General features: G+C 42.6%; 1 protein-coding gene across 1 annotated transcript in view; it reads left to right on the forward strand.

Annotated features, from left to right (window-relative positions):
- Positions 1-1,299: 1,299 nt before the first annotated feature.
- Positions 1,300-15,180, forward strand: part of lyve1a (lymphatic vessel endothelial hyaluronic receptor 1a) — a 72,915-nt gene continuing 59,034 nt past the window's right edge. Inside the window, exon 1 of the mRNA XM_043705688.2 lies at positions 1,300-1,446. Coding sequence (XP_043561623.2) covers positions 1,365-1,446 — 82 coding nt within the window. The 5' untranslated portion in view covers positions 1,300-1,364. The remainder of the gene's footprint in view (positions 1,447-15,180) is intronic.

A 15,180-nucleotide genomic window follows, 5' to 3' on the forward strand; every position in this document is an offset into this window, starting at 1 on the left:
AGGCAGAATGACTTGGGATCTTTAAGGAATAAGGCCTAACATCAAGGTTTCCCCACAGTCTTGTTGTAATGTCTATTATACCACTATAACTTGTACCTAGTTACTGTCATGCAGTAAACAACAACTCGTTTAAAATAAAAGTCTTCTCTCATTAAAATACCAACTGGTTTTCCTTGATCACACTAGATCAGGCCCTGTTGATTCCTACCAGGAAAAAGGATCTACCTGATGGATCTTACGCCAAGATGTGCCATGATACAGATCGATCATACCAACATTGACAATAAAACAGATTGCCTGGTCATTATCACATTCTTTGTAGGATCTTACCATCGGCAAATAAGCTCCAATGATTCATACTTTACAAGAAGACTGCCCATCATTGGCCATGAAGCACTTTGGCATGCATTGAGATAATGCAAGGTGCCATTGTTGTAAACTGGAGTCCATTTAAAACTGAATATTTATCCTGTTACAGCACGTACTTCCATTCCAAATGTAAACAATTTCTCAAACAAGAAAAAGTAGGTAAGAATGATGGTTTAGAAGGCTACCAGGCCACTGATATCTGGAGCCCCAAGTTGTTTATGGAGAAAATAGCAGAAAGATTTATTCTTAGGAAAAATGAAAACTGATCTTGTGATGGAGGTAGGCACGTGGGAGTGATGGTTATTCTGACATCATGAGTAATCATCTTGTGTCATCAGCTAAAAAGGATTTGGAGAAATGATTGACACAACATAGATTGCCAGTCTTAAAAATAGCGTATGTTAATAAATGCTCAGAGTCAGAGAAGGTGCCTTTGTTAGGGGGGAGTCCAGAGGCTTCAGATGGAAGATGGACCAGACGAGATAGAGGGAAGACCCAGGAAAGAGTCCTACTTAGCTGGAGAGCAAGATGCTGTCTTCACAACTTTAATGAGATTGATATACTCAATGTCAACTGTTTGCTCATCGTTTAATATCCAGTAAATTATCCTCAATTGTCTCCGGCTGTGTACTTCCTATATTTAATTAATTAATATATCATATCTAAACTGCCACTTCTTATCAAACAATAACTATCAAAAAATTCTTTACAATTCTGTGTTAGGTAAACTTTTCTCAAACTTGTGGAAAAATATGTACTAATGATGCTTTATGCTTCTGAGTGTACTTCAGTTAATGTATTTCAGACTAGCTAATTCTGCTGTTAATTTCAATTATAGTAGGTTAGGTATTTGTAATTTCCTGTTTCCTGTCACCAAAGGGCTGTGGAACAGGGTTGGAAGAGACCATGCTTAACACTTGGTCATAACCACAATCTCTCACTTGGATGTTTAAAGGCGGTGGTTCCTCTCTGCAGATTTACTTGGAAAGTTAGAGATGACCAATTGGAGAATTCTGATACTAGTTGCCTTGAGCCAGGCCCTTCTGGCGCTGACTCAAACTTCAGTTGATGTTAAAGGTAAGTTGATCTATTTTTTAATTGTACAGATCAAGGAATCCACTCTGTCAAGTTAAATAAATTAGTTTTCTTGTTGTCTCTATTTTGCACTTGTGCAGAAAGTGAACCTCTTTTTTGCATTTACAGGTTATTTACATTTACAGTTATTACAAGTATTTACATATAATTTAATCATCTGACTTTTTGTGAAACTGTAATACATTTCCAGCTAATGAAACATTACAAGACTTTAGACAAACACAAGGAATCTCTGAGCCGTGGAACATGACAAGAGATTAAAGTCTAAGTAGAGTGACCTTTAAAGGCTTAAAGGGGTGTGTGGAGAGATAACCTTGATCGCTCTAATGCAAATTATAAACTTATAACCAAAAGGGTTCTAAATTCTCACAGAAATGTAAACATGAGATTATAAGACAGTTGAAAGTCATAGAAGACCCTTAGGCAGCAGTTCAGAGATAATTTCAAAGAGATTAGTTGACAATAAGATTGCAGATCTATAGATGGCAAGAAGTCTTTCAGCTATATAGGGAAAAGGTGGAGCTATTAAGATTAAGATCAATCATTGAAATATTATGGGGGGGTATGGAAATAGCATGATCCAGGAACAGAATTTTTTATTTATCCCGATGTATCTTTGCTAACTCCAAAAGTAGCCCTGCCCAGCTCTATCACCTGTTGTACTCATAGCTTCTTGCAGTTTTTGTCCAGTTGCAACAGCAACAATGGTTTTAATAGATATTTTCCTAATCACCCTATTCTGAGATGATATTGCACAATACTAGAGCGGGTGGGATTTGAACCCAAGCTACACTACCTCGGTTCCAAAACAGCCCTTGGTTTCTGGGCATAAAATGCCCGATTACATTCCACATGTTCTTAAACAAATGTTCACCCGAAGCCGCTTAAGAAATAATTAGGACAGGTGACAAAAAGCTTGGCCAGAGAAGTAGGTTTAGTGTTAGAGCTTAGAATTTTGCAGCAAAATGTATGATAATTAAAGATGGAGCAATTAAAAATTGGGGAAGTTCAGAAAGGCAGAATTGCAAAGATCATTGACAGTTGTGTAGCTGAAGGAGATTACTGAGATAGTGAGGGCGGGGCAATGGGTGAATTTAAAAAACAAGAATGAGAAAGGGTTGTGAGGTTAAGGAATTCATTATCTGAATTACTAACTAAATTATCTAACATTCACAGATTGATTAAACAGATTACTGTAATAGGTGATTTAACAGAGGTGTTCAAAATCATGCAAGATCTTATTAGAGAAAAGAAGGAGAATCTGACTCCATGCGTCAGGAACCGGATATCACAGATTTAAGATGACGATCCTGACAACCAGAGGTGACATAAGAAAATATTTATATGCAGCGATTATTGTGATCTGAAAGGTCCTGCCTGACAAGGCGATGGAAACAAATTCAACAATGACTTTCAGAAATTAATTAAATAAGTACTTGGAGTGAAAATATTGCAGGGCTTCGAGAGAAAGAGCCTTGCAGTGGGCCCATTTTAGACACCTCTTTCAAGGAAGTATGTGAAAGAGACAGAGAATAAACTCAATGTTAGATGTGAAACCAAAGCAGAAATTGATGGCGAAATTCAGCAGGTCTCGCAGCATGTATGGGAAGAAAGCAAAGTAAATGTTTTGAATACAATGGCTTTTCATCAGAACCATCAGTAGAAATGTTACCCGTGAAGAGGTACTGGAATGCTGCTTCCAGGGTCCTTGGAATCCAAAATGGAGTCTGATAGAACGGAATAGTAACATTCATTAATTTGATTTGAATTGTGCAGCAACAGCTCTTCACAGGGAGTTTCGGGCCAAATTTGCAAAAGTGAAGAATGGTAATCCCGTGTGAGGTCTAATTAGACCTGATGACTCACCATTTCATGAATACCTAGGGGGAGTTGCTGATAAATCCATAGGATCTGCTTTGATTGCATTCTTTTTATTCATTCAAGGGGAATGTGGATTAATTTATTGCCCATCTCTAGTTTACATTCAAAATATGGTGGTCAGCTAACTTTGATGCTACAGATAGACCAAAAATGCCATTATGGAGAAAGCTTTAGGAGTTTGACGCAATGACATTGAAGGAATGCCAAAATATTCTCAAATCCAGATGTCAGTGGCTTGGAGGGAAACTTGCAGGTGGTGATGTTCCTATGTAACTACAGCCTTTGTCCTTCTGGATGGTAATGTCATGGGTTTGGAAGGTGTTCACTTCGGAGCCTTGGTGAATTTCTGCAGTACATCTTGCTGACGGTACACACAACTGCTACTGAGCATTGGTAGTGGAGGGGGTAGATGTTCATAAATGTGTTGTCAATCAAGCGGGCTGCTTTGTCTTGGTGATGTTGAGCTTCTTGAATGTTGTTGAAATTCCATTCATCCAGGCAGGTGGGGGGTATTCCATCATACTCCTAATTTGTGCCTTGTAGATACTGAACAGGCATTGGAGAGTTAATCGCTGCAGTATTCCTAGGCTCTGACCTGATTTTGTAGCGACTGAGTCTAGTTGAGCTTCTGGTCAATGGTAACCCCCAGGATGTTGATAGTGGGGGTTCAGTGATGGTAATACCATTGAATGTCAAGGGTGATGGTCAGATTGTCTCTTGTTGGAGATGGTCATTTGCCTGGCACTTGTGAGGTGCAAATGTTACTTGACGTTGTGTGTGTAAGCTAAGGTTTTGTGAGTATGACTAAGTCAGCCTGTTGCTTGACTAGTCTGTGAGTCAGCTCTCCCAGTTTTGTAAATAGCTTCAGATGTTGTTAAGAAGGACTTTGCTGTGTTGATAGATTCCATCATGTTGTGTGGCACTAATACCATGCAAAATGGGATAGACTTTGAATATATCTAGCAACTGTAGATCTGGCATCAATGAGGCGCTGTCAGCTGAGTTTGCTGTTGTCATTTTCTGGTGCTATCATCAATGTCAGATGGTCTATGCAGTTTCATTCTTTTTTAGCAATTGATACAACTGTATGGTTTACTCTACAATATCAGAGGGTAACAAAGAGTTATCCATGTTGCTGTATAGACTAGATCAGGTAAGGGTGGCAGTTTTCTCCCCTAAAGGACGCTAGTAAATCAGATGGGACTTTACAACAATCATTCGACTTTTAATTCCAGATAATTACTGGATTTAAACTCTAACACCTGTTCTGGACCTGTCAGTTCTGGGTATTAGAAGTAAGTTGTATTTTAGATTGTATTACTCTCATCTTCTGAGACTGTGGTGGCTTTACCTTACTGTTCTCACTTGCATAATAAAGTAATGTTTGTTATTCAAAACTGGAATCTTGTGGCTTTATTCTGTTCATAAGTGCCCTTACTAACTTTTTTGTATACTTTTAAAACAAAGGCTATTGTTCTGTATCTAGATGATAGCATAATTTAGTAGTTTCACTTATAATCATAACATAAAGTTGGCAGTCAGATCTGAGATCATAGTGTAATGATCATAATAATAATTATTATAATAATACAGGCTTGAAGGGCCAAGTGGCCTCTTTCTGTAGCTCAAGGTTCTATGGGCAGAATCTTCTGAATCCTCTGTTGGAGAACTGGAAGGCATGAAAGATATTTAGTTAGATAGGATGGTGGTGTACCAGCATCAGGTTCTGAGTGGGAAGGCCTATGGTTGCTCAAGTGGCCAATTAATTTTCTTTTAAAGGCCTCATTTCACTGGGATTGGTGTTAGGCCAGCAGTAGATGGGTTTTTGTCGTACTGCTGGATGGCAGCTAAAACAGCTTTCCACCTCCAGAGGTTAGATAGGATAGGGGCGGGAGATGAGAAGAAGGGGCGTGTCCCTTGGTCAAAGGCAATCATTGTCTAGATTAGAGTGGTGCTGGAAAAGCACAGTAGGTCAGGCAGCATCTGAGGAGCAGGAAAATCGACATTTCGGGCAAAAGCCCTCATCAGGAATAGGGCCTTTACAAAGGCAATCAGTGCCTGATCAAGAGACTGAACATCAGCAGGAATGGGGTGTTCCTGCTGACAGCTACCTCCTTGCCTTGCTGCCAACAATGTCCTTCCCCCATTCCTGGATCCACCTGACCCAAGTCAGGAAACCACATCATTAATCCACATCCCCTCCCACATCAATTATCTTTGACCTGGGTTGCTCAGTAATCCTGGGACTCCCGCCAATATGGCTATGACCTCTCCAATGGCATTAATAAGCACAGGAGCTGCCGGCCCCTGCAATTCTCAATAAGGGGAACTGTCTGTTCAAGGGATTTGATTTCAGGGGAAGACCCAGACTGTCCTTACTACTGCCAGATTGACTTGTTGTACAGCAGCTCCTTGGAGATGGGTAACACATCGGTCTCTCATGGAGTCATAGAATCAAACCGCATGGAAATAGACCTTTTCGTCCAACCAGTCCAGGCCGACCATATTCCCAAACTAAATTGTCCCACCTGCGTGTGCTTGGCCCACATCCCTCCAAACCTTTCCCATTCGTGTACTTAGCCAAATGTCTTTTCAAAGTTGTAACAGTACCCGCATTCATCACTTCCTTTGCAGCTCATTCTACACACGAACCATTCTCTGTGTAAAAAGGTTTCCCCTTCCTAAATCCTTTCCCTCTCACCTTAAAAATATGCCCTCAGGTTTTGAACTCTCACACCCTCGGGAAAAAGACCATTGTTATTCACCTTATCTATGCGCCTCATGATTTTATGAACCTCAATAAGGTTACCCTCAACTTTCTGCACTCCAGTGAAACATGTCCCAGCCTACCCAGTCTATCTGAGCCAGCAGAGGAGAGTCTTGTTAGCTTGACAAGATTCTGCCCTAGGATTCAAAGAGGTAAATGGTTACAGAGTGGGTAAGTAATTTTAGAATACTGTACCAATATAGGATAAACAAACTGAATGGGGCGAATGGCCTTTTCTAAGCTATAATTCCATGAAAGTGCATGAAACAGAAAAGAGCTTCAGGAAGCTAAAAAACATGTAGAAACCACAAAGGTTGGATCTTGCCTATCTTGGCTAAGTGTGAGTTGTGTTGTTTCTTTTTGGAGGGATCTAGGCACTCTGATGGTCAGGTTGGTACACACACAGGATGCCCTCCTCCCAGGACCAACAGAGCGGGCCATGACTCCAGGCTATGGTTGCCTGGTCCGAGATTGCAATCCAAGTCAAGGTAATCTCAGCTGCCTGAAGGAATTGTAGGCAGAAGGTCAATGATCTCCTTCACTCCACCAGCATCATTGACAACATCTTGTCTCCAATACCTCACACTCACTCTATCTCCACTGCTTGAAACACCTGCCATCGAAAAGGCTCATTCCCTACCATTACCGGATCTTCCTTCATTCACCTGCTCAACATTCAGCTCCTCACCCCTATGAGAACAGCATCATGACTCAGGCTGCCCTGAGAGGTTGACTGACCATGTCCAAGCCATTGGATTGGTGCAAAGTCTGCCCCTGACTTACTGCGGAAGGACACCTAACTGAAGGCTATCCCTTTGAATTGTCATTGCTGACAACCATGACAAGCTTATTGAGTTTGTGTCTCCACTAACTGACAAGGCAATAAACTAGTAATGTGCTCTGGCTGAAGAGGAGATTGGGGTGTGCAAAAAAACAAAAAGACAAGTTAAGGCGGTGCAAGGCAAGAATACTGTGCACAGCCACATAGGCTCAAAGTGTGTGAGCACTATAGGAGCGAGCAAGCAAACAACCTGGAGATCTACCTTGATCCAGTCAATGAGCTGAACGCAGATCCCTGCACAAAGTGTCCTTGCTGCAGCATTACAATCAGAGTTGCCATTACACCCTGACCAGCAGCATTTAAATCAGAAGTGTAGTCTAGGTGGATTGGAGATGTGACATGTAACTTTGCTGGACTCCTCATGCGATCCTAATGGAGAAATGTTTATGGAAAAAGGGAAAAAATGATCTGCAGGAAAAGATTTTGAATTTGGAGATGGCAGATTTTATTAAAATAAAGCAAGATGTGGCCAAGGTAGATGAGGAACAGCTATTTGTGGAAAAATCTACTGCAGAACAGTGGTGGGGTGGGGGGAAGCATTGGTGTTCAAACAGACATGAGACTACAGGTTCAACACGTTCCCTTTAGGATGAACATGTAGGAGCAACAAGCCCAGAGAACCCTGGATGTCTAAGAATATTCAGGACTGAACAAGAAGAAAAAGAAATGCATTTCAACAGCTACAAATGGACCGAATCAATGGAGACCCTAATGGAGTATAGAAAGTGCTGAGGTTGGAAGGAGGTCAGTGAGGGAACTCTATAAGAAAGCTATGAGGAAAGCAAAGAGGGGACATGAAGAAAAACTGGTAGGTAAAATTTTGAGGACTCTCTAGTTATTCTACAAGAATATATAGGGGCAGAGTACAGGCAGGGAAAGAGTAGGGCCCATTAGTGCCAAGAGGCAATCTGTACGTGAAACTAGAGGACATTGGGAAGGTGTTAAATGAGTGCTTGATTTCTGTCTTCACTCAGAAGAAGAAGGAGGTAGGTATGGAATTTGGGAACAGGGACTGTGAGGCTCTTGAGTAGATTGACACAGGGAGTGAGGAAGTATCGGAGGGTTTGACATGTTTAAAAGTAGACAGATTCCCAAAAGCAGATAAGTTGTGTCCTAGGCTGCTGTGGAAAACAATGGAGAAAATTATATGGCTCTGATCCAAAGATTTAATTCCTCTCTGGTCACAGGTAGGTATGGAGGACTGGAGGATAACTAATGTGGCTCCACTTATCAAAGGGTAGATAAACCAGGGAATTATAGACCAGTGAGTCTCACTTCAGTGGTTTGTAAACTATTGAAGAAAATTCTGAAGGAGAGAATTAATCTCCACTTGGAGATGCAAGGTTTAAATAGGAATAGTCAGCAATGGCTTTGTCAGAGGGAAGTCATGCCTAAAAAAATTTATTGAATTTTTTTGAGAAGAAGCATGCAGGTGAGAGTAATGCAGTAATGTAGTTTAAAATGGATTCAGTATAGTTTCTAAAAAGGACCTACGTGGGAGACTGATAAAGAAGGTGGAAGCACATGGGGTCCAAGGTAATTTGGCAAGCTGGATCCAAAACAGACTTTGTGGTTGAAGACAGAGGGTGGTGGTAGAAAGCTGTTTGAATGACTGGAGGCTGGTGTCGGTGCTGGATCCCTTTCTGTTTGTATATATATATATATATATATAAGCAGTGTAGATGAGAATGTAGGGGGTGTGATAAATAAGTTTGCAGATGACATGAAGATTGACCAGATGGTTAATAATGAAGATGAAGGTCTTAGGTTACACAAAGGTGTAGACAGATTAATCAAATGGGCAAATCAGTGACATAAGGAATTTAATGTTGAAAATGGACACACTTTGGAAGAAATAGCAAGGGAGTACTCCATGAATGGCAGGACACTAGGAAGCTCAGAAGAGCAGAGTGATGTTGGGGTGCTTGCCGTAAAATCCCTGAAGGTTGCAGGGCAGATTAATGGGGTGGTTAAGAAGACATGCAAGACACTTGCCTTTATCAATTGTGGCATAGATTATAACAGCAGGGAGGTTGGAACCATACAGTACTTTGGTTAGGCCACAGCTGGATTGGTATGTGGAGTTCTGGTCATCACACTATCGGAAGGATGTGATTGCACTGGGTGAGGGGTGCACTGGAGATTCACCAGGATGTTACCTGGAATGGAGCATTCTAGCTATAAAGAGAGGTTGGATAGATCTGGGTTGTGTTCTTCAGAGCAGAGAATGCTGAGGGGTATGTAAGTTTAAGGTATGTACGTTTATGAGGGGCATGGACAGAGTGGATACAAAAGGTCAATAATGAGAAAGCATAATTTTAAGGTGAAGGGCAGGAGGTTTAGAGGATTTGAGGAAATGTTTTCCTCATCCAGAGGGTGGCAGGAATCTGGAAGGAAGGGAGGTAGAGGCAGAAAGTCTTGCACTCTTTGAAAAATATATAGATGATCATTTGAACTGTCATAACATTCAAGGCTATGGCCCTAGTGTTGGAAAATGGGATTAGTGGAGATAGGTTGGTGCAAACGTGATGGATCAAAAGATCTCTTCTGTGCTGTATGACTCTATGACTCTGCCATAAATCTTGCCAGGGCATAATTGCTCGAGACTCTGCCAAGGAAATGAAAGGAGAACTAAACAATGTCCTTGCTCATATTTTTAGACATTTCAAACATACAGGAACTGAAATTAACATCTGAGAAATGACAAATATGATTCCAATAATCAAATAAAGAATAAAACAAGAATCTATGAATTGTACAACAATTAAATTAACATCCTTTACATTCAAAATAAAAAGTGCTACATGTGCTTCCATTGTTCATTTAAATGGAAAGCAGGGCATGCGAGATAAGCAGCATGGATATTGAAGCAACAGTTCTATCCTCCACTAGAGTCCTTAAAGGATATCATTATCTTAGTAGCTGAGAGCTAGCTAGTAGTTTTAAGGAGGCTGATTTTAACTCTACATAACTTCCCCACCCCATCAGTGTCAGTATTAGTTGCATGCCAATGTATAATTATATGCAGGAGGAGGGCATTATCTGGTGTTTCACAAGACCACATAGAGAGAGAGAGAGAGAGATAGAGAGAGAGAACAGAGAGAGATTCAAACTGTGGGCTGGTTGAGTTGGGAGGTATATGTTTGTAATGTTTCATTCAGTAAATATATGTAAGACTGTGTAAAGATTGGCTCCAGTATCATCATTCAGGAATGGGATATTGTAGTGATTGGAATGAAGTCAGTCAGGTAGATCTCATAGAATATGAGTTCCTGATTGGGGCTGTTAATGTGGTCCAGTCGAGGAGTTTTGGCTGAAAAATATAAGCAGGAGTGTCAGGGGTTCTGTTCACTGGAGGAGCTGGCTCTGAGCTAGCTAGGTCAGTATCATATATTATGTGCATGTAAATAACGAGTGACTTAGAGTCATAGTCATAGAGATGTACAGCATGGAAACAGTCCCTTTGGTCCAACCTGTCCATGCCGACTAGATATCCCAACCCAATCTAGTCCCACCTGCCAGCACCCGGCCCATATCCCTTCAAACCCTTCCTATTCATATACCCATCCAAATGCATCTTAAATGTTGCAATTGTACCAGCCTCCACCACTTCCTCTGGCAGCTCATTCCATACACGTACCACCCTCTGCATGAAAAAGTTGCCCCTTACGTCTCTTTTATATCTTTCCTCTCTCACCCTAAACCTATGCCCTCCGATGCCAGAGTTCTTTGGATGACTAGGGTTCTCCATTGGAGAGGTAAATAACCCTTTGTTGAATACCCCTTAAAAGAGATCTAATGTTCTTTAGGTACCCTTTGAGAGAGATTGAGTGACATTTGGGCTTTTATGGATGGACATCACTATGTATATAAAAAGGATAAATTTATTGGAACTATCAAGCTCATTGGTACAGTCAAAACAGTTATCAAAAGGGAACCAGAGGACACAATGTCATATTTAAGGCAGAGATATAGAGGAAATTCTTTGGAAATATGAGTGGTCATCAGGGTGTGGGTGTTAGTTATGAGGTCATCTGTTGACCAGATGAGACATTGAGAGTGTGCGGTTTGGAGTTTTTAAACATTTTCTTCCATAAATTGAACCAAGTGCTGGAGCCTCAAGGCTGGTCTTTTGTCAAACTAACCTCCAGACCTAGCAGCCTCTTTCTACGATGAGCCAGACATGAGTACCATTTTCAACTGGAAGTTTAAATTATAGGCCCAAATAAGAGGACATCATGCACAATCAAAGCCCATGGGATTGGTGGTAATATATTGGCATCAACAGAGTATTGGTTAGCAGACAGGAAACAATGAGTAGGAATAAAGGGGTTATCTTTGAAATAGAAGGCAATGACAAGTAGGGAACCTCAGGGACCAGGGCTTAGGTCTGGCTTAACAATATATATCAACAATTTGGATGAGAGAATTGAGTGTAATATTTCTAAGTTTACTGTTGTTACAAAACTAGGTGGGAGCATGAGTGGTGAAGAGGACATAATGAGGATTCAAGATGACTTATTGAGTGTGTGGGCAAATACGTAGTATGTGCATATAGATAAAGCTGAGGTTGTCCAGGTTAGTACAAAAATCAGAATGGCAAGTATTGTACAAATGGTGATAGACTGGGAAAGATTGATGAATTAAGGAACCAGGATGTCTTTGTGACACTGATCATTAACAGTAAGCACACAGATGCAGAAAGCAGTTAGGAAGGCAAGTGGTATGTTGGCCTTCATTGCAAGAGAGGTTGAGTGTAGGAGCAAGGGAGTTTTACTGCCGCTGTACAAGATCTTGGTGAGACCACCTGGAATATTATGTACAGTTTTAGTCTCCTTACTTAAGAAAGGATCCACTATTCATAGCAAGAGTGCAGTTAAGATTCACCACACAGCAGGTTTGTTATATGAGGACAGATTGGGTCAATTGGGCCTATATTCACTGGAGTTTAGAAGAATGAGAGGGGCTCACATTGAAATATGACATTCTGACATGGCTGGACAGACTGGATGCAGGGAATGATGATGATGATATGGGGGTGGGGGGAGGTCAGGGAGTCCGATAAAAGTATCTGAATACTGGATATGTGGGAGAGTGTTTTGGAGTGTGATGATGAGAAATTTCCTCCCTCAGAGGTTGATGAATCTGTGGAATTCTCTACCACAGAATGTTGTAGAGCCCAAGCCACTGAATATATTTAAGATAGAACTAGATAGATTTTAAGATCTTAAGATGTTAAGAGGTTTAAGGAGAGAATGGGAGTATGGCACTAAGGTAGAAGATCAGCTATGATCCTGTTAGCTCAAAGGGCCAACAGCGAGGAGACTTTTGTTCCATGGGTTTGGATCCTATTCCTGATTCATGTCTCGTGATGATCTTTCTGTTGCAGAAATTGAAATCAGCAAATGCCAATTGGTGACAGTTTTAAGCACAGAACATCTGCAACCAGTTTGGTCTATTTCTGCTCCTATTTTCTATGTTTTTAAGGCCTTGACAGCCTTCCTAAAGTGTGTCACTCAGAATTGAGTGCTAAACTCCGGGCTGAGGCCAAACCACAGGCTCATCAAAAGATTGAAATAAGGAGAGCATGACATCTTATTTAGTTTGCCCTGTGTGACCAATTAATTAAATTTCAAGCTTCAAAGCCTGCAGTGCACACCTAGTTTTAATTGATCCACAACAAGTGGCTGTGTCTTCAGCTGGACTTGGAATAGGCATTCTGAGGCTCTCCAATAATAATGATAATAAATAGACTCAATAGACTATAGACAATAGGTGCAGGAGTAGGCCATTTGCCCTTCGAGCCTGCACCACCATTCATTATGATCATGGCTGATCATCCACAATCAGTATCCTGTTCCTGCCTTATCCCCATAACCCTTGGTTCCACTATCTTTAAGAGCTCTATCCATCTCTTTCTTGAAAGTATCCAGAGACTTGGCCTCCACAGCTTTCTGGGGCAGAGCATTCCATACACTCACCACTCTCTGGGTGAAGAAGTTTCTCCTCAACTCTGTTCTAAATGGCCTACCCCTTATTTTTAAATTGTGTCCTCTGGTTCTGGATTCACCCATCAGCGAAAATGTGCTTCCTGCCTCCAGAGTGTCCTATCCATTAATAATCTTATACGTCTCAATCAGATCCCCTCTCATCCTTCTAAACTCATGTGTAAACAAGCCCACTCGCTTCAATCTTTCAACATATGACAGTCCCGTCATTTCGGGAATTGACCTCGTGAACCTACGCTGCACTTCCTCAATAGCCAGAATGTCCTTCCTCAAATTTGGAAACCAAAACTGCATATAATACTCTATGTGCGGTCTCACCAGGGCCCCTGTCCAGCTGCAGAAGGACCTTTTTGCTCTTATACTCAATTCCTCTTGTTATGAAGGCCAGCATGCTATTAGCTTTCTTCACCAGGGCCCCTGTCCAGCTGCAGAAGGACCTTTTTGCTCTTATACTCAATTCCTCTTGTTATGAAGGCCAGCATGCTATTAGCTTTCTTCACAGCCTGTTTTACCAGCTTGCTTGCTTTCACTGACTGATGTACAAGAACACCTAGATGTCATTGTACTTCCCCTTTACTTAACTTGACTCCATTTAGATAGTAGAGGTAAAAACAATAACTGCAGATGCTGGAAACCAGATTCTGGATCGGTGGTGCTGGAAGAGCACAGCAGTTCAGGCAGCATCTGAGGACAGGCAAAATCGACGTTTCGGGCAAAAGCCCTTCATCAGGAATAAAGGCAGAGAGCCTGAAGCGTGGAGAGATAAGCTAGAGGAGGGTGGGGGTGGGGATAGAGTAGCATAGAGTACAATAGGTCAGTGGGGGAGGAGATGAAGGTGATAGGTCAGGGAGGAGAGGGTGGAGTGGATAGGTGGAAAAGTAGCTGGGCAGGTCGGACAAGTCCGGACGAGACAAGGGGACAGTGCTGAGCTGGAGGTTAGAAACTAGGATGAGGTGGGGAAAGGGGAAATGAGGAAGCTGTTGAAGTCCACATTGATGCCCTGGGGTTGAAGTGTTCCGAGGCGGAAGATGAGGCGTTCTTCTTCCATGCATCTGGTGGTGAGGGAGCGGCGGTGGAGGAGGCCCAGCACCTCCATATCCTCGGCAGAGTGGGAGGGGGAGTTGAAATGTTGGGCCACGGGGCGGTTGATTGGTGTGGGTGTCTCGGAGATGTTCCCTAAAGCGCTCTGCTAGGAGGCGCCCAGTCTCCCCGATGTAGAGGAGACCGCATCGGGAGCAACGGATACAATAAATGATATTAGTGGATTTGCAGGTAAAACTTTGATGGATGTGGAAGGCTCCTTTAGGGCCTTAGATGGAGGTGAGGGAGGAGGTGTGGGCACAGGTTTTACAGTTCCTGCGGTGGCAGGGGAAAGTGCCAGGATGGGAGGGTGGGTTGTAGGGGGGCGTGGACCTGACCAGGTAGTCACGGAGGGAACGGTCTTTGCGGAAGGCGGAGAGGGGTGGGGAGGGAAATATATCCCTGGTGGTGGGGTCTGTTTGGAGGTGGCAGAAATGTTGGCGGATGATTTGGTTTATGCGAAGGTTGGTAGGGTGGAAGGTGAGCACCAGGGGCGTTCTGTCCTTGTTGTGGTTGGAGGGGTTGGGTCTGAGGGCGGAGATGCGGGATGTGGACGAGATGCGTTGGAGGGCATCTTTAACCACGTGGGAAGGGAAATTGCGGTCTCTAAAGAAGGAGGCCATCTGGTGTGTTCTATGGTGGAACTGCTCCTCCTGGGAGCAGATACGGCGGAGGCGGAGGAATTGGGAATACGGGATGGCATTTTTGCAAGAGATAGGGTGGGAAGAGGTGTAATCCAGGTAGCTGTGGGAGTCGGTGGGTTTGTAGAAAATGTCAGTGTCAAGTCGGTCGTCACTGATGGAGATGGAGAGGTCCAGGAAGGGGAGGGAGGTGTCAGAGATGGTCCAGGTAAATTTAAGGTCAGGGTGGAATGTGTTGGTGAAGTTGATGAATTGCTCAACCTCCTCGCGGGAGCACGAGGTGGCGCCAATGCAGTCATCAATGTAGCGGAGGAAGAGGTGGGGAGTGGTGCCAGTGTAATTACGGAAGATCAACTGCTCTACATAGCCAACAAAGAGACAGGCATAGCTGGGGCCCATACGTGTGCCCATGGCTACCCCTTTGGTCTGGAGGAAGTGGGAGGATTCAAAGGAGAAATTGTTCAGGGTGAGGACAAGTTCGGCCAAACGAATGAGAGT

The sequence above is a fragment of the Chiloscyllium plagiosum genome, unplaced genomic scaffold, assembly GCF_037043375.1.
Source record: "Chiloscyllium plagiosum isolate Xiang-an unplaced genomic scaffold, Cpla_swu_hap1 HiC_scaffold_18, whole genome shotgun sequence".
NCBI lineage: Eukaryota > Metazoa > Chordata > Chondrichthyes > Orectolobiformes > Hemiscylliidae > Chiloscyllium > Chiloscyllium plagiosum.